This window comes from Acipenser ruthenus, chromosome 16 (assembly GCF_902713425.1).
Source record: "Acipenser ruthenus chromosome 16, fAciRut3.2 maternal haplotype, whole genome shotgun sequence".
NCBI lineage: Eukaryota > Metazoa > Chordata > Actinopteri > Acipenseriformes > Acipenseridae > Acipenser > Acipenser ruthenus.
The window spans coordinates 15,731,624-15,750,682 of NC_081204.1; the positions used below are offsets into that span (position 1 = coordinate 15,731,624).

Genomic DNA, 19,059 nt, shown 5'->3' on the forward strand with positions numbered 1-19,059 from the left:
TTCCAGTGGATATTCCTTTATGCTGGGGAGAGCATTCCAAGCAGCGCACACAAACATGTCGAATGTTTGCTGATTGGCTCCTAAGCGACCTATCAGCTGAGGTGTTACTGACCGTGGACAGCAACCAACGTACACAGTGGAGCTCCAGGAAGTGCATCCAGTTTAACACTGAGGAGTGATGACTGGATCTTGACAGTCTCGCGAATATATTACTAAACCCAGAAAGCAGAGCTGTATACATGCAAGCAAAGTTCAGCAATGAACTTGGGGTAAGTACACGCATCGCTCATTTCCATTAGATACAGGCTTCGTGTCTCTGTCCCGTCGCCATGGAGTTTGACAAGACGAGAATCACACCATTTGAGATTAGTAACAATGCAATATCCATGCGCGTTTCTCCTGTCTAGTATAAGGCATGTGACGGATGTTTGTGTTTCCTTCCTAGTGAAAGTATACCTTAGGTTAATTGTTGAATTATTATTTTTTTAAACTAAAGTTTAAAACGTCTTGTTTATTTTATCCTATAATAATGTTCGTTGTCTGGCACGACGCTTTATTTACTTTGGGTTAACGTTTGTGTTTGGATTCATATCTCGACCCCTCACGACCAGTCGCCGTGTTTACATACTATTGTTAATTGTATTAATAAGCCGAACCTTAAATTCCAATCGTGATAACACATTTTTAAACCAAAATAGGATAATGATGATGATGATGATGATGATGATGGTGATGATTAATACAGTAGCAAAAATCGTCTGTCAGTAAGTAGATTAGACCTACAGATCAAACCAGGTGCAAAATGTTATCTGTCTTTTATCAGAAAGATGGATTATAATTTACAACTGATAGGGCCTCCATGAACTACTGATAGCTGTGCAATATACTTTGCAATATCTCTCATTTTTTGTATTCTAAAGTTGTATTTTCATAGTTAAAATAATATATGAATTCATGTATTTGAAGTTTTTCATTCATGGATAAATTGGAAAGATGAAAATACACCAGCTCTTAAATATAAAGAGCTTTGGAATGAAGCGATTGGATGTAAACTGACTGGGAAGTAAAGGTGTATAATGAACGATACACACAGCAGTCACATTGTGTAATGTAAACAACCAGCCAAAAACCAAAATATAAACTAATTGTTAATGGATGGTGTGCCATTTGTGTGTCAGAATTTTTTTTTATTAATTAATTTATTGTTTTTTTTTTACAGGGATGGTTTAAAGTTTGAACTTCAGAATGGAAAACCTACACTTGTTTTGGCACATTATGGTATGTATCCAATATAAAAAAAATCCTTCTGAAAACCCATTGCTTATAATCTTGAAATCTGTATAGGAGCAGAGCTATACCTAAGTTTTACAAAGAGCTAACCTTAGCTCGAGAACTGGTAAGATACACTAGCGTTTTAATGCGTCTCTTAGGTAAATATTTAAGCTACACAAACACAGATAAGAAGTGACGTTGCTCATAAAATATGAAGCGCAGGCTCCAGTCAGGCACAGAGCCACCATTCACACAGGCTGCCCCTCACAACATTGCAAGAGCTCCTCAATCCTCACCTGAACACTCCCTGCCTGTCAGTCAGCCAGGCTGCCCCTCACAACATTGCAAGGGCTCCTCAATCCTGACCTGAATACTCCCTGACCATCAGTCAGCCAGGCTGCCCCTCACAACATTGCAAGAGCACCTTTGAAAGTGCAAGTGTAACAGATTCCCTGAGAGGAGGGCCTGGAAACTGAGAACTTCCTTTAACCTAGTGTATCCTGAAACTTACAAAGCATTCTTTATTGGTTAAAAAAAAGAACAATTGCAGGTTCCAACAGTATGCAATTCTCTCTCTCTCTCTCTCTCTCTCTCTCTCTTTCTTTCTTTTTCTTTCTTTCTTTCTTTCTTTCTTTCTTTCTTTCTTTCTTTCTCTCTCTCTCTCTCTCTCTCTCTCTCTCTCTCTCTCTCTCTCTCTCTCTCTCTCTCTCTCTCTCTCTCTCTCTCTCTCTCTCTCTCTCTCTCTCTCTCTCTCTCTCTCTCTCTATATATATATATATATATATATATATATATATATATATATATAAATTTGTTTTTGTTTTATTTCAGGGCTGGACCCAAAGGATACAAAGAAGGTACCAGTAGTAGAATTGGTCAGTTATTGTTTTCTGTGCATGTCAGAAACGACTTTTAAGACAAGATGGCCTTGAGGGCTCTTTTTACAGTACAGTTAATTTGACAGTAAATATGTAGCAGATCTTTTTATTGGGATAAGTGCCTTAATTACATGTGTATTCAATTTATCTAAACCATGGTGCCACCATTCCATTTAAATTAGGACTAAACCTGTAATTTACTTATATTTATGAGACTGGCACACACTTTGTTAGAGGGATTGGTTTAGTCAAAGCCCCCTCCTTTGAGTCATTTAACGTAAGTATTTAGATCCCCCATTGCTTAGATCAATTAGATATAAACTATTCAATGGCAACTCATTTTTTTGACAGATGCCGTTCAAAACCAAAACCCAGAAACAGCCACTGAAGTCCAAGCAAGCGGCTCTGGAAGCACCAGTAATTCAACCACAATTAAACCAGGAGAGAATAGGTACAAAGCACTCAAACCTGAAGAAAAATGTGTCTGAAGTATCCAGGAACGAACCAGAGAGAGGTATTCCAAAGCAAAAGACTGGAGGCACCCTGAAAGAGAACACCAACAAAGACCTCCTTGTTCAGGTCAGGTCACAGACTGGCCCAACCAAGACCCGCGGTGATTCTGATAAGAGAAACGCTGTTAAAAGGACAGACGTCTCCAGGCAGCAGATGCCCAAACCACAGAAGACAAAACCACAGAAGACAGTCTCTGCTGATTTTCTGAAGGAAAGCCTGGTTTGTTTAACCCAGGAGCAGCTTCAGCAGATCCTAGATACTGTGGGCCAAGCAGCCAGGGGAAATGAGAAACAAGCTGAACCAGGTATGCAGACAAGCAGGTAAAACAGCAAGAGCAATAGCTATTGTATTTGCCACCAGTTAATATGTACAGTTGACCCTGCTCCTTATAAGAGTGTCTTCTTTGGGTGTCCAGTGTGAAATGAGACAACACCATAAGAGACAGGGTCAGCTGTACATATTAACTTATTAGAAACCATGTTCTATGTAAAAGAAAAGAACACAATACATTGTTAATGCCGTTTTCCATGTCTTTAGAATTTGTGTACTAGAATGTTCTGAAATACAGCTTTCTTATGGGCTTTCTTGAGAGCAGCTTCATGATTTATAATGTGTTTTTCAGGAGTTTTAAAATTATATTTTCTTTTTATTAAACGTGAGCAGCCTTATCACTGACCAGGCTGTATATTGTTCATTAACCTTTGCATCAAAACAGCAATGTATTCACTGTTCTATTCGTTCTTTTCTAATTGGCACAGAAAGTGCTGAAACAAATAGTGCTGCTGATGCTGAGACTACAGAGGAGAGTATAACAGGCCTGCTTCAGAATAATGGCAGCCGACCCAACACCAGTGAGCAGAGAAACACACTGGAACCTGACAAAGCTGAGAGGTGGGCTTGAGAGAATGCACTTCTAATTCAGACTCGTAGATTGAGAAATTTCGAGGTACTGTTTATAGAGTCCCAGTTCCTTCTGTGTGCAGTGTGATTGGAGGAACATCTTTATAGAGTCCCAGTTCCTTCTGTGTGCAGTGTGATTGGAGGAACATCTTTATAGAGTCCCAGTTCCTTCTGTGTGCAGTGTGATTGGAGGAACATCTTTATACATCTTTATAGAGTCCCAGTTCCTTCTGTGTGCAGTGTGATTGGAGGAATATCTTTATAGAGTCCCAGGTCTTTCTATATGCAGTGTGATTTGGAGGAACATTTTTATCTATTTTTGTTAAATTAACTTTTTTGTTTAATACTAGAAAATAAAGTGATTAGGGTGGATCAGTCTGATCTGATGATTGTGGATCCCTCTGGTCTGATGATTAGTGTAGATCAGTCTGAACTGATTAGTGTGGATCAGTCTGATCTGATGATTAATGTGGATCTCCCTCTGATCTGATGATTAGTGTCTGATCTGATGATTAGTGTGGATCTCCCTCTGATCTGATGATTAGTGTGGATCTGTCTGATCTAATTGTGTACCCTCTGGTTCTGTTTTCCTCAGTGATGTCTCTTCTGGGCTCTTCAGTACTTTGGGGGAAAGAGAGCGTGGGAAAGAGACGCTGCAAGAGAAGAAGGCTCAGTGGAAGAAGGGGCTAGGTAATTATGAATTAGCTTCTGTGTATTTATGTCTTTCACACCCTTTTTTTACTTTTTTTAAAAAGTCAAGACCCTTTCACAGGCCAAGCATTGGCTATGAAAATGAATGTGCTTGTAACAAATACATTCCCCACCACAGCATACACAATTAGAGCTATGATTATCATGAAAAAGTTCAGCACATGTAAGAAATATGCCTGTATGTCTCCTTGGATCTGCATAGGTTCTGATACCCAGGTTTCGTCACAATGGTTCAACACAGTGTGTTTCTTGTGCCTGTGTGACACACCTACACGTTAGGGTGCCTCAACTATATTCCGTAACATTAAAATAATTTTCAAAGGAAATGGGTAAAAAATACCAGCTCCCTTTGCTTTTTAGTTATCTGCAGAATAATCGAGTATTCATTCAAGTAAATCAATAAATGTTGAATACATTTTCATGGAGCTGGCGTGGAATGCTTCTTGATGGTACGGAATGGGTTACCTAGCTGAATCATTGGAATCGTTTAAGAGCAGAATCGACACATTTTCGAGATCAAGCAGCTAATAGGAACCGGATGAGCGCGGATGGTTTGTAAGTGTTCGTCAATGTGTTCTCGCTCTTGTGATTGGTGTGTTGCAGATGAACAGATGGCCCTGAAGAAGCTGCAGAAAGGCTTCCCTGAGGGAGTGATGAAGGAGTATAACCCCTGGGGCAGACCTGGGGCTGGAGCTCCATGTAACACATTGACACCAGTATGTAGAGACATTACCTGGGCTTCACCAAACACAAGCATAGGGGCCTTGGGGAGACAAATCAATCATACAAAATAAAGAAATGATAAAACCATGCCATGGGATCAATAGCCAGTGGCTGGATGTTTCCAACAAGTTATAAAGAGTCGCAAGCTTTCATATAAAAACAAGCCACAAGCTCAATAAATTTTCATGATAAATACAGGGGAGAGAAAATGGGTTTTAAATCCTTTCTCACTCATTTAGGAACAAATCATTGGGCTGTTAATGCTCTGAATGAGAAGATTACTTCTCTGAAAGTATGCCTTTTTTAAAATAATTAATTTCTGTTTTCATTTAAAAAGAAAGTCATCAGATCTGGTGAGAATGAGAGATGATTAAACATAGGTACCCTTTTAAAAGATAATTGTACAGTTCGCCTTATGCTTATACAATGAATTTACTATCGTTTGCCATGTGTTTAATTTTGTATATGCTTTATCATACCTTTTGGCTTTACAGTGCTTTACCATGTTTCACTATGAGAAATGTTTATCATTATAGAAAGTAGCTGTTCTAATCCCAATTCAAGAATCCGAGCAATGATAAGCAGTGTCTCAGGCGGGTCTGTAGCCCCTGTGATTGCCACCAGTGATCTCGGTCCAGCCCCTCTTTCCCTGTTATACTGCTGGAAGGCTTGCAGAACTCTGTGAATGCTTTTCCTGCTGCAGGTTCCCTTTGGAGGCAGCTCTGTTGAAGAGGCGAGGGTGATAAAGACAGCCTTGGCCCTGGAGGACCCAGAGAAACAGGCTGCCACCCTGAGCGCCCCCTCTGGCAAGACCTCCAGCTTCAGCTCTCCAGATCTGCCTGCTGCCATCCGCACGGCCTTCATACTGGGGGTACTGTGCCACTGCCAGAGCAAGCAACGTTTAGAAATACTGAAAGAAACTTCATTCATTCATTGACAAACTAGAAGTTGTTTTTTTATAAGTCTTCAATGTTAACATGAGTATTAATTCACATACTTCTATCGCTGGGTGATGTGGACTCTACCTCCAATTGAAACAGTGCGAAGGGTCTCTTAATGGTCCCACAAAAGGGAATGTGCCTGTGCTGGTTTTGCACATGTAAGATGTTACCTTAGCAAAGTGAAACATGGAAATTAGGAAAAAAGCAATTGGTACCTGAAACGTGGTACACTTACTTTGCTACATGAACCAAAGTGGTAAATCGGATTTTCATAGTATTTAATGTTGTACCTGTTTTAATATACAGTACTATTATGTGTATTCTGTGTCATTCACAGCTGAAATTTCTGCTGCACGCTCCTAGTGGTCGTTTCTAAAACATGGCTAAAAAAGGACATTTTTGCTGGAAGAGTTAAGCAGAAACAAACAATAGAGAACACTAATATGAACTTACAAAAATCATTGACAAACATTTCAACTAGAATTCTCTCTGAATATCTTTAAGAGTGCAAGACATAGAGAAAGACTTCTAGTTGAAACGTTTGTCAAATAATTTATGTTTACGTTTGTTTAGTATTACTACTTCTTCTACCATTGACCGTCATCTTTATAGTTACGGAGGAACTAAAATATTCAGAAAATGCAGACGGTATTAAGGATCCCTTTTAATAGAGATTACTTTGCCAATGCTCGCCAACCCACACGTAAACAAAAAATAAAACATTTGGAACCATGCTTCTTTGTGGTGTACAGTACACACACAGGGTTTAAGATGTTGACACACGTGTGTAGTATTATATTGTAATGGATTGAAATCACTGCTTCTGCAGGAAGCAACCCCGGTGGACCACGCTTTCAGTGCGAAGAAACGAGAACAGCAAACACTGTGGCTGGCAGAGCTGGACAGACAGAGGGAAGGGGACAGGCTGCGCAAGAGGCAGGATAAACTGCAGCATACTCAGGTAAGAGACAGGCTAAACTGCAGCATACCCAGGTGTGAAGTACATTATCATATCAGCATTACAGTAAGACTGCATATGTAAATAGTGTATATTTTGGTATTTTTTATTTGTGTAAATTGTTTTCCTTCACTCCCATATCCTACAGTACAGCATCCTAAATGTGCACAATTATTCCACCAAATTCATCTAACAACAGTAATAACTATTTTCCATGTAAATTTTCCATGTATTTTGAGAGACGACTTCTAAATGTGCATCGTGTTTGTTAGTTTTTATTATAAAATGTGTAAGTTACCTGGACCTGAAATTACCTAGCAGGTGCCAGGGATTTAGGCAATTGGGCCCTTTGCTAAATCTTCTCTGAAATGCTTGCTAAATATTTCTTGGTGCCACTGTGCGCAGAAGTAGAACTGAAACCCTTAATACAGTACATGCAACATTTGGCTCATTCCCCTATTGATACCAGGATTGCAATTTCAGAGGTGTATGGCTAAATAAAACAATTCAGATGGATTACAGCACAAAGTAATGAACCTGAATGAAGGTGTGCAGTACAGAAAGGTTTTCATCTCCACAGGGATGATGCAGATTTCACTGTTTTCCAGGCTGAAGATCATGAGCGGTGGGCTATGCACTTTGATTCTTTACAAAAAAAGCCTCCAGTCAGCACAGGGAGACCTGAACTGGAACCCGAGCCTCTGTCCCTTCACCCTGATCAGCTGGAGCCCACCCCTCCCTCCGTCACTGCCTGTGTTTCCAGGGCTGACAGTCTGGGGAGAGCCAGTGTGGACAGCAGTGTTGGGGGCACACAGAAAGCCAGGTGAGTCCAGCTGAAACCAGTAGGAAGAGAGAACACATTATTATTATTATTATTATTATTATTATTATTATTATTATTATTATTATTATTATTATTATCATTTATTATTGTTATTTATTTTTTAGCAGACACCCTTACCCAGGGCGACTTTCAGTTGTTACAAAGTATCACAATACAAAGTATCACATTACAGAATCTCACATTATAGAATATCACATTGCAAAAGGTCACCCTGCTACAGCCTTATTTAAACTAGGGACCGTCACAGTGTCTTCCTAAAACCTGCTGGATTCATTTGTAAAGTGAGGACCTCAGCAGTGTAAACCATACATGCTGTTTATTTGTTTTGCTTTTTTTTTTAAAGCCCCTCATGTCAGAATGGCCCGGGGCTCTATCACCACTTTTGTGTGAGTGCACCAAGAAAGTCTCTGAGTTACTGTTTATATTTGAGTGCGGTTTATGAGCTTCTAATAATAACAAATAAACACAGGAACAAATCAAAGATTGAAACAAAATAAATTCAAAATAAACAAACCCCAAAACACCCAAGCTACAGCCATCTCTGTTTTTCCTTCTTTGTCTCAATTCCTCTCCTTCTCCACTCCACACAACCTCTCTCCTATACGCTCTCCAAAACACGCATTTCTTTGTTCCATTTCATATCACTTGTCTTAGTGTGTACAAGCTGTTTGCATCAGTCTGGGGACATCTACCACTCTTCTCAGCTGATCAGTGTCAGATGCTCGCTTTCTTGAAGACTGATCTTTTGTGCAGCAGTGCTCGATTGCAGTCAGAACAGGCACCTCAGATCAAGACCCTTGATGTTTCCAATGCAGTTTAAAACATTTACAGCTGGACTACCTCACCTAAATGAACAATGGGTAGTCAAAGATTACCACTAACCTGTTCAGATTAAGGAATTAAAAAAATATATATCTTATTGTTTAACAAATGAATGTAGGTCATGTTTTGATGTAATGGTGAAGACAGTGCTGTGTCTAACCATTGCTTTACTCTTCAGCTTTCTCCGTAGTATGACAGCTCTCTTGGATCCAGTACAGATTGAGGAGCGAGAAAGGAAGAGACTGAAGCAGCTGGATCATCAGGTAAAGGGATCAGCCTGTCAAGAGTATCCTGGATAGGATCTGTTCAATGCAAAGATACACAGCCTGGCCCCAGAACCTCTGTCGGGTTCTTGGGATTACCAAGTGGCTGTTCTCAAACTGTATGGAGTGAGTTAATAGCTAATAGTGCTGGAACAAATATTCCAATAGTAGAACAAACTCTACTTGAATTGTATTCATTGGAATTCATTCATATAACAGCATTAATAAATGATCTCATGCAAGGAAAGCAATGCGTGAATGAGGTCTGAAGTAAATATCGCCTATCCTACTGTACAGAACACAGTTTCTCTCTTTTCTTAATAGGTCATTTGACAGGGTACTGGGTTTATTGTACTCCAAAGATATTTAATTTTTTACTGTAAAAGGGTACAAATTATACATTTGTTTTCCAGCTGATTCAAAATTAAAGAATATTCCAACATGAAAAATCCCTGTCAGTCCCAGCACTAATCTGTCACAGATGGAAGCGCCGCTTTTAAACTCTGTGCTTTCCTTTCCCCGTGCTGCAGCGCGCCATCGAGGCTCAGGTGGAGGAGCGGAGGAGGCAGAGGCAGCGAGAGGAGGAGCAGAGGCGCCGGGAGGAGCAGGAGGAGGAGAGGAGGCTGCAGAGAGAGAGGGAGAGCATCGAGAGACAGTGCCAGGACGAGGCCAGGAAACAGAGGCAGAAAGAGGTCCGAGCGACAGTCTGAGATACAGGGACACCTTGCTGTGAGGCCACCGCAGTACAATGGTCACACCACAATTAAGGCTGCTTTTATACACTCATAATTTGCTCCCACTGACAGCAATAGAAAGTAACGCTCAACATTAAGGTTACCCCCCCTGTATTCATTAGTAAGGCCACCATTTGCAGTCCTATACAGGCCACTGTTTAATGAACTCTTTAGTCCGAAATGCTGCAAACTGTCAAAACTCTGAAAACCTTGATTCAGCCTGATGTAAAAACTGTGGATTAGAACACTGCGCATGAAGGAAAACTAAAATAAATAACAGCATCAAGGGACCAGCATCTTAGTAAAAGTCTTTGATCAATATTTTGAGTGTACCTTGTATAGTTGGTATTTGCAGCCGTGTTGAGTGGACATGTCTATTTAATTAAAGCACTCCTGTTTTCGACATGTTTCTACTGACGTGTCTGTGCCCTGCTGTAGGAGCTGCAGACTCGGCAGACGAATGAATTGTACCTGAGCATGCAGCGTGCCCAGGAGGAGGCGATGAAAGAGAAGCAGGAGCAACGCATGAGGGACCTGCTGCGCAAGGGACACGACATCTCAAACCTGCAGAAGAACATGGAGGGTAGGGGGCAAACATCTCAAACCTGCAGAAGAACATGGAGGCAAAACATCTCCTACTTACAGAAACACGGGGGGGCAAAACATCTCCTACCTACAGAAACACAGGGAGGCAAAACATCTCCTACCTACAGAAACACAGGGGAGCAAAACATCTCCTACCTACAGAAAGACAGGGAGCGTAGGGGTGCAAAACATCATGTACCTACAGAAACACAGGGAGCGTAGGGGGGGCAAAACATCTCCTACCTACAGAAACACAGGGAGGCAAAACATCTCCTACCTACAGAAACGCAGGGAGGCAAAACATCTCCTACCTACAGAAATACAGAGAATGTAGGGGGCAAAACATCTCCTACCTACAGAAGCACAGGGAGCAGATGGGGGCAAAACATCTCCTACCTACAGAAGCACAGGGAGCAGATGGGGGCAAAACATCTCCTACCTGCAGAAACACAGGGAGCGTAGGGGGGCAAAACATCTCCTACCTACAGAAACACAGGGAGCGTAGGGGGGCAAAACATCTCCTACCTACAGAAACAAAGGGAGTGTAGGGGGGCAAAACATCTCCTACCTACAGAAACACAGGGAGCGTAGGGGGGCAAAACATCTCCTACCTGCAGAAACACAGGGAGCATAGGGGGGCAAAACATCTCCTACCTACAGAAACACAGGGGGGCAAAACATCTATCTACAGAAACACAGGGAGGCAAAACATCTCCTACCTACAGAAACACAGGGAGCGTAGGGGGGCAAAACATCTCCTACCTACAGAAACACAGGGAGCGTAGTGGGGCAAAACATCTCTCTACAGAAACACAGGGGGGCACATCTCCTACCTACAGAAACACGGAGTGTAGGAGGGCAAAACATCTCCTACCTACAGAAACACAGGGAGCGTAGGGGGGCAAAACATCTCCTACCTACAGAAACACAGGGGGGCAAAACATCTATCTACGGAAAAACAGGGAGGCAAAACATCTCCTACCTACAGAAACACAGGGAGTGTAGGGGGGCAAAACATCTCCTACCTACAGAAACACAGGGAGCGTAGTGGGGCAAAACATCTCCTACCTACAGAAACACAGGGGGGCTAAACATCTACCTACAGAAACACGAAGTGTAGGGGGGAAAACATCTCCTACCTGCAGAAACACAGGGAGCATAGGGGGGCAAAACATCTCCTACCTACAGAAACACGGAGTGTAGGTGGGCAAAACATCTCCTACCTACAGAAACACAGAGTGTGGGGGGGCAAAACATCTCCTACCTACAGAAACACGGGGGCAAAACATCTATCTACAGAAACACAGGGAGGCAAAACATCTCCTACCTACAGAAACACAGGGAGTGTAGGGGGGCAAAACATCTCCTACCTACAGAAACACAGGGAGCGTAGGGGGGCAAAACATCTATCTACAGAAACACAGGGGGGCACATCTCCTCTCTACAGAAACACAGGGGGGCACATCTCCTACCTACAGAAACACAGAGTGTAGGGGGGCAAAACATCTCCTACCTACAGAAACACAGGGAGCGTAGGGGGGCAAAACATCTATCTACAGAAACACCGGGAGGCAAAACATCTCCTACCTACAGAAACACAGGGAGTGTAGGGGGGCAAAACATCTCCTACCTACAGAAACACAGGGAGTGTAGGGGGGCAAAACATCTCCTACCTACAGAAACACAGGGAGTGTAGGGGGGCAAAACATCTCCTACCTACAGAAACACAGGGAGTGTAGGGGGGCAAAACATCTCCTACCTACAGAAACACAGGGAGTGTAGGGGGGCAAAACATCTCCTACCTACAGAAACACAGGGAGCGTAGGGGGGCAAAACATCTCCTACCTACAGAAACACAGGGAGTGTAGGGAGGCAAAACATCTCCTACCTGCAGAAACACGGGGGCAAAACATCTCCTACCTACAGAAACACAAAAGAGGCAACATCTCCTACCTACGGAACACAGGGGGGCAAAACATCTCCTACCTGCAGAAACGCGGGGCGCGTAGGGGGGCAAAACATCTCCTACCTGCAGAAACACGGAGCATAGGGGTGCACAACATCTCCTACCTGCAGAAACACAGGGAGTGTAGGGCTATTGGTTAATAATTTGCTGCTTGTCAAGCTAAATGCTAGTTTAACACTTTATAAGGTTAACAGGTTTAGCCCTAGTGAATATTAACATCCTATCTAGTATTTAAAAATATATAGCTATTATTACAGGCATTATGATTATTTGTCCGAAAATTTCAAACTCCAACCAAGCTACACACAATGTAATCTTGTGTCGTGCACTCTGAAGATGAGCATTATTACTGTGTTTTTGCATTGCACGCCAAGAAAAGAAAGCTTGAATCAAGAAATATTATGTTTCATGGTGAAAGCTTTTAAAACCATTCATTTATTTTATTTATGTATTTTTACTTAAACACATGTATCGTTATCTGCAAGCAACCTGTTAAGTTCCTTGCAACTGTGTGTCCGGTACAGCAGATTCAAAAACAGGAGGAATATCTACACAAACAGATGATGAAAAGCTGCTGTTGCAGCTCTTTACTACCACTAGGTGTCGCACTCGGTCAGGAACTGCTGAAACAGGGAGAGACCAGGAACTAATTGCCCATGTGAATCTGTGCTTTCCCAGTGAACAGCAGCCAGAGCATCGCCCCCAGCAGCCTGGCAGGCTACCTGTGCGACAGCGGTGAGGCAGAGAGGCCTGCCAAGATGAGCCAGGACCTCCATTCCCCGAGAAAGGATACCGGAGTGCAGACAGGTACAGATCCCTAAAGGAGTTAGCCCTAAGCAATACTTCCCCAGGAACAGAGGACACAGCTGGAAATGAGGTGGAGATCAGCTTAGAACAGTACAACAGTGGCTAGGAGGCATATCCTTTACAGAGTGGAGTTCTTATAAGGTCTTCTTTAAAAAAATAAATAAAAAATAAATACATTTAAAAAAAAGTTAAGTTTTGCACCCACACATAAGAAAGCACAGAGTTTCAACCTTTTTTGCTGATAAATTCACAGGCAGTTTTGTATATAAAGTGCTTTAAGGATTCACTCCCCTCAATGATCCCGAGAAGCACTTTTGAAATGGAATGTGTGTTGTTTTAATTTCCATGCAAAGGCAGCAGCTGTGTGCTGGCTTGCTGAGCTGTGAGGGGGTCCTCGCTATGCTACACCCTTCACGAGCACCAGCTGAAACAAGACCAGAAACCTGCAAATTGAATGAGAAACCGAAACCCCTATTGCAACTTTCGGGTGGATTTTTAGCAGCACCAGCTGCTTTTATGAGTTTCATTTTCAAGTACAAAAATATAAAACCGCTTTAATCAATGGAACTAGTTGCACATTCATTTAATGTGTTTATTGTTCTATGTAGTCACTTTGTTACACCTGTTTCTGTTGTAGAGTCCTGGATAAGCACAGCTGCACAAACAGGCAAGTTGTACAGTACAGTCCAATTCTTATATCTGATTCCAGTAACTGTTGTAAAAAATAAATATATGTATATTGTATATCTGAACAGACTGTTGCAGTTAAAACTGTCTTTAGAAAATCTGTATGCATTCAAGCAGAGACTGATGATAGCTGAGTTATGAATTAGTCCCACATAATTACATGCCCCCTATTATTCACATAAGGTTTCCGATCTGAAGCCCCGTATTGTCGCTTCTTTTTTCTTGTAGAATTTGGCTTGCTGAATCGGGTTCAGGAACATGCTGCAGTCGGTCCAGGCAGAGGGCTAGCCACTCGCACACCAGACATCCCAGTGGAATACAAGCACCCACCGAACACCAAGAAAACCAAGAGGGATTCGAGACCCCCTGATAGGAGAAACGGGAAAGAGAACGTGTACAGACAGGACGATCCCTACGAACCCTTCTCCAGAACGGAGAGGAGGCCGGGAAAGCAGCTGGAGAGGAACGGGAAGAAGCCGGAGTGGAATACCAACAAGCCTGGGAAGCAGTTTGTGCCGGCGTCGGAGCGCTACCCCTCGGGGCTGCAGAGGGAGCGTGAGGAGAACAGGCAGAGGAGGCAGCAGGAGCTGCTGCAGCTTGCAGAGAGGAACCAGCCCCCCCGGGAGATCTCCCCCAGCCCAGCCCCACAGCCCTCACACAGGCAGGGCCAGCCTGCAGGCACAAAGGTACAGGTAACCTGCCCTGCTGTCTGAGAACATGCTCCAACATCACCTTCAGCTCTGGTGCTTACTGTACAGAATAGTATAGTAGGTTAGGGAGTTCCATTTGATTGATTTTATTTATTTGAGTGTGTTTAATAGCTTTATTAATACATTACATCAACATGTGCATTTATTTATTACAAAAGTAATGACATTTCAGACTTCTGAGCATCCCCCATTCCTGATCTATTCATAGTTAGTTTTTTAGTTTTTCACTGTACTGTATATGTATGTGTTCTTTCAGCACCAGAAACTCAAGCATAGGGCAAACACGCTGTCTTATAATCTCTTGTTTGTCTCTGCTTTAAATTACTAAACTAACGTTTAAAAAAAATATACAGAAAATGGTATGATCTAATATTTAAAGCTACAGACTCCGCTTTACTCGTGACTGTGTCTTTAAACCCCTAACAGTCATATCTGAACAATGTCACTTTGTAAGAGGAACCTACTCATGTAGCACATCAGGCCATGCCATTTAAACTGTGTTGGGTCTGGTTTACCATAGGAATAAGTTGCCATGCTTGAGAAGCATTGTGCAAGTCGTGACTAATTTGCAGGTTTAACTTGGTTACATTTTTTGGCTTAAAGATTGAACACATGTTTGGTTCATGCAAGCTAACAAAGGCTTGGCTTAAAAAAAATGTTTTTCTGTTTTCAATCTTACTTTGTAGGTTGGTGAATCCTGAGCATGTTTTCTGTAGCTGAATTAAAATGCATTTAATAGCCTGTTGCTGTACTTATAAACATCATCCATACTCATTCAAGTTTATGAAAGCCTTTGAAAATACTGATTTCTACCAAGAGAAATCCACAGCTTCCATTAAGTAGATACATTTGGAAATTAACCTGTGTAATCCAAACCAGACCAACCAAGCAAACAAGACTGCTGATGCGATAGGGATCATTTAGAAACTGCTGCCTGCCCCAGTGTTGGTTATGAGTTTGATTGCAAGTGTACAATATGTAGAGTGAACATTTTAAATTCTTGTGGAAGTGTTTGGTTGCCATTTGCTGTATGCTGGATTATTTTGTCAAATTCAGATAGCAGTGCATTGTTGATGCTGTACTGATAACCAGCTGTGTTTAACTGTGCATCTGTATGACATACAAGAATGAGTCTTCTCTATCTCTCTGAACTAGTGCCTTACTGCAATTGAGCCTGCAGCACCTCAGACCAGCACAGGCTTGTGATAAATTACAACAGGGTTATCAAATTCAAACGTGTTCTCAATTCTGTGTGGCTTACTACTTGCTAAATGATTAAACTGAACTCTGGAGATATCCGCCACTGAATTCATTCAGCTTGGTATTTGTTTGTTTTGTCGTTACTTTCACAGTTTGAGTTTGTTGTGCTTTGCTTCTGAAATGGGGAGCTGTGTTTTAGCAGTGTTCTTTGAATGTGTTACAATCAGTGGGTGTCAGGGTAAAACACCCAGTCTAGTGCCTCATGGAAGCCCTGTGCCACCGTATATGAAGAGGTTGAACACTGTGCTGTATTGGTCCAAGTTTTCTGTTACATTAGTTGACAGTAAAAGGGTTAGAAACGTATCGTGTTAGTTATACGTTCTAGAATCATACTTTGAAATATAAATTGCAGGTACTGCTACCTCCATACAGGTCAGCGTATCCTAAATCCCCAGCATGCAGAACAGCAATGTTGCACCAAGTCACCACTCCTGCAGATTATAAAGGCTAGATATGACAGTCCTGTGCAGACTGCATCTGTTTCATACATGTCAAATCTAGTACTCCTGGCAGGGGAACACTTCAGAAATGTGCTGCTTTCAAAATACTTCTAAACTCAGAATGCACGTTCAACAAGGTCTTCGCAGGACTGAGAACAGGACTGAATCAGGAGGCGAATTTCTTAATGATTTGATTTTGGTACAACTACTGTTATTGAAACAGCCTTCCCTGTTGGAGGTTTAACACTGTAGATATAGCACGGAGCATTCTGTAAGTAATTGCATTGTGTTTTCCCCTTATGCAGAATGAGCGTACCCAAAGAAACCCTGCACACACAGAACACAGGTAATCCAAACCCTTCATATTCATTTGAGTTGACGTGCATGCTGTTTGAATAGACAGGTTGAAACAACCACACCTGCTTTAGGTTTCCTATGTAGGGGCTGCTGAAGTGGATGCTAGAGTTAAATGTACAGTTTGCATAATGCACTCAGACCTGCTCGTACCAAGGAGAGACCATTTCAATACCCAGGGGCCGGTTTTTCAAAACTTTGGTAATCGGATTTCCGCGTTTGATCTGGATTATATTGTGCAATTGGGTTTTTCAAAACTTCGAAATGCGATCGTGATTACTGTGATCCGGATTTCGTTTTGGTAATTCCATCGCACTTTTAATCACGATTAAATGTTGCAATTGAGTTTTTCAGAATTTAAAGAGGAGATCATGTTAAACTGATGGGTCTATCCTAATACATGGGAGTTTGATCAATAAAGACTGATATATTGATGTCTTGTACAATATAACAGCCGGTACAGTTTCTTGGAAGGGGCCAGTGGCTGTATTTAAACATGTAAGAACCTGTATTGAGCTGGGCCTGCCATCTTCCTGGTTTGTACACTCAGGTCTCCGTCTCCCCCGGTCCCAGCGCTGAAACACCGCTTGCACCCCCTGCAGCACAACCCCAGTAAACCCCCGGCTCAGACCCAGCCCTCCGGAACCCCCAAGGAGCTGCAGCAGCAGGGAGCAGCCAGCTCGGAGAGGCCGCCCTCCGCACACTTCATCCCCTACGTGCGCACAGACGAGGTTTACAGACTCGATCCTGACGCCCCACTGTCCAGACCGTCCACGCATGACCCCCAGTACAGACGGCAGAACGGTGAGCCAGAGAGGGCCTATAGCAGAGACCTCAACACGACTTTCAGCTCTGGATGACTGGCCTTGAATTTGGATCACTCTGCCCTCTGGGGAACTACATTAGCTGCAAATTCAAAATCAGTCATTGCGTGTCACATTCTTACTGCCCTATAAAATGAGATCTTTTACAGGGATCTATTTTCTTAGCTCTATTTTCCCAAATGAAACAGTACTGCAGATCAGGGTCATTTAAAAATATATATATATATTTTTTTCCTGTTTACCTTCTTGTCTCGTCCCGTTTCAGTTTCTGACCATGGAAGACCGATTCACAGTTCTGGTCAGACGAGGGACCCTTTACTGAACCCTGAGCTGGTAAAGAACAAAGACAGACAGCAGGCCATTCTTAAAGGATTGTCCGAGCTACGCCAGGCGAGTCAAACAAAGTCATCTTGGAGCTCAACATGCATGAGTAGAAATAATCAATAATTCCGTACTATAGGGATGCATCATTAGGGCTGGACTGGTCACTGATGTCTGGTTTCTACATGCTTGTAATCCCCCACTGGGGATGCAGTGGAGGTGCCTGTGCTCTGGTTGCCATGATTGTCATTTAGTACAATATTGAGTTCCTATGGTGCTATGCATAAGCATATTAAAATACTGTAGCTTGAGAAATCAATTACCATCATTTTTATATTGTAGCAACCCTAGTACGTATTGTACACCAGTCACACTTTAAATATATACAACTGCTTATCCCAAGGACCATTTTTTTTTTAATGTTACATAAGACTGCAGCGTGCCTTGTACTGTATTTAATAATGCACATGTTTGATCATTCCAGGGACTGCTTCAAAAGCAGAGGGAGCTGGAGACGGGGTTAAGTCCCCTTCTGAGGAACCAGGATGGAAACCTCTCTCCTCCTTTTCAACCAATATGACAGACGATGTGTCGTGTCCTTTGAACTGCATGGGAGCCTATTCACTGATGTTTCATCAGCACTAAGCAACACAACAATCAGCACTTATCCTGTACAGCGACTGTGAAATAAAAACGCAAAACATTACTCTCACTCTTTGCACATTTTACAGGGGCGCCTAACAGTGTCTGTCCCTTAACTGAAGTACTGAAACCCCAATCCGTTGAAAAGATGAAATTCTACTTGAGTTGAATGTAGATGTATGTCATTTTGTTTTCATGTGAAGATCATATTGTATGTATCATATGAGTTGGACTGTAAATTTAGAGATACCGTAAGATAACACTATTTATTAAAAGCATATATTTTGCCTAACCTTTGAGATGTTAGTATTATTAAACTTGCACAAAGATTGAGTCTAATATAATTTGTTGTTGTTGTGTAACACAGAAATCCAGTAATGTAGTCTTCTGATCAGGAGAATGATTGTCACGCACATGAACAGTAATAATAAAAATCGATATTTTTAAAATGTGCTGTTTTTCTCTCCTATACAGTGCTTCCATTATTTTGAAATGTGTCACTGTAGAATTGGGACTCTGCGATTCAGGTTACTTTTGGTATTCGCCCAGTTGAAATAGAAAATAACATGGTGCCCTACCCTCTCTCCAGTTTCATTTCAATGGCTTTTTCTGTTTTGACAAAACATGTTTCTAGATGCAGTACAGAAAGGATTTTTTCCAGAAGTTCTACCAAACCAGGAATTAGGATCTGTTGCCAAGGAAATGGACGGATGTTGTATGGTCTCACCCCATAATTAAAATTGATGCAGTGTACAATGTGACACAGAGACAACAGGTGATGAGAAGTCCCGTTGGTGCTCTGTGCAGTAAAGGATTAAACAATTTCAAACACATTTCACATATTGTACTTTATAGATCTTGTGTTTGTCTTACCGTGTCAAAACAGGACCCTCTTCGATTTTAA

General features: G+C 42.0%; 1 protein-coding gene across 3 annotated transcripts; it reads left to right on the top strand.

The window, feature by feature from the left end:
• The first annotated feature begins 46 nt into the window (after nt 1-46).
• On the top strand, nt 47-18,447 carry LOC117411867 (coiled-coil domain-containing protein 66-like). Of its 3 annotated transcripts, none has more exons than XM_034019673.3 (20): nt 48-269; nt 1,220-1,278; nt 2,104-2,147; nt 2,502-2,967; nt 3,422-3,554; nt 4,159-4,253; nt 4,878-4,990; nt 5,701-5,868; nt 6,768-6,899; nt 7,505-7,719; nt 8,741-8,825; nt 9,356-9,517; nt 9,998-10,142; nt 12,789-12,917; nt 13,555-13,584; nt 13,833-14,290; nt 16,320-16,360; nt 16,919-17,172; nt 17,458-17,582; nt 17,998-18,447. In XM_034019673.3, the coding sequence occupies exons 1-20, from the start codon at nt 259-261 to the stop codon at nt 18,091-18,093; spliced, it is 2,961 nt and encodes a 986-aa protein (XP_033875564.3). In that variant the 5' UTR covers nt 48-258; the 3' UTR covers nt 18,094-18,447. The 3 variants fall into 3 exon arrangements, with proteins under 3 accessions (XP_058844888.1, XP_033875564.3, XP_058844887.1); XM_058988904.1 differs by having other exon boundaries at nt 2,104-2,129; nt 13,833-14,296; XM_058988905.1 differs by lacking the exon at nt 13,555-13,584 and having other exon boundaries at nt 47-269; nt 13,833-14,296.
• Nucleotides 18,448-19,059: the final 612 nt, after the last annotated feature.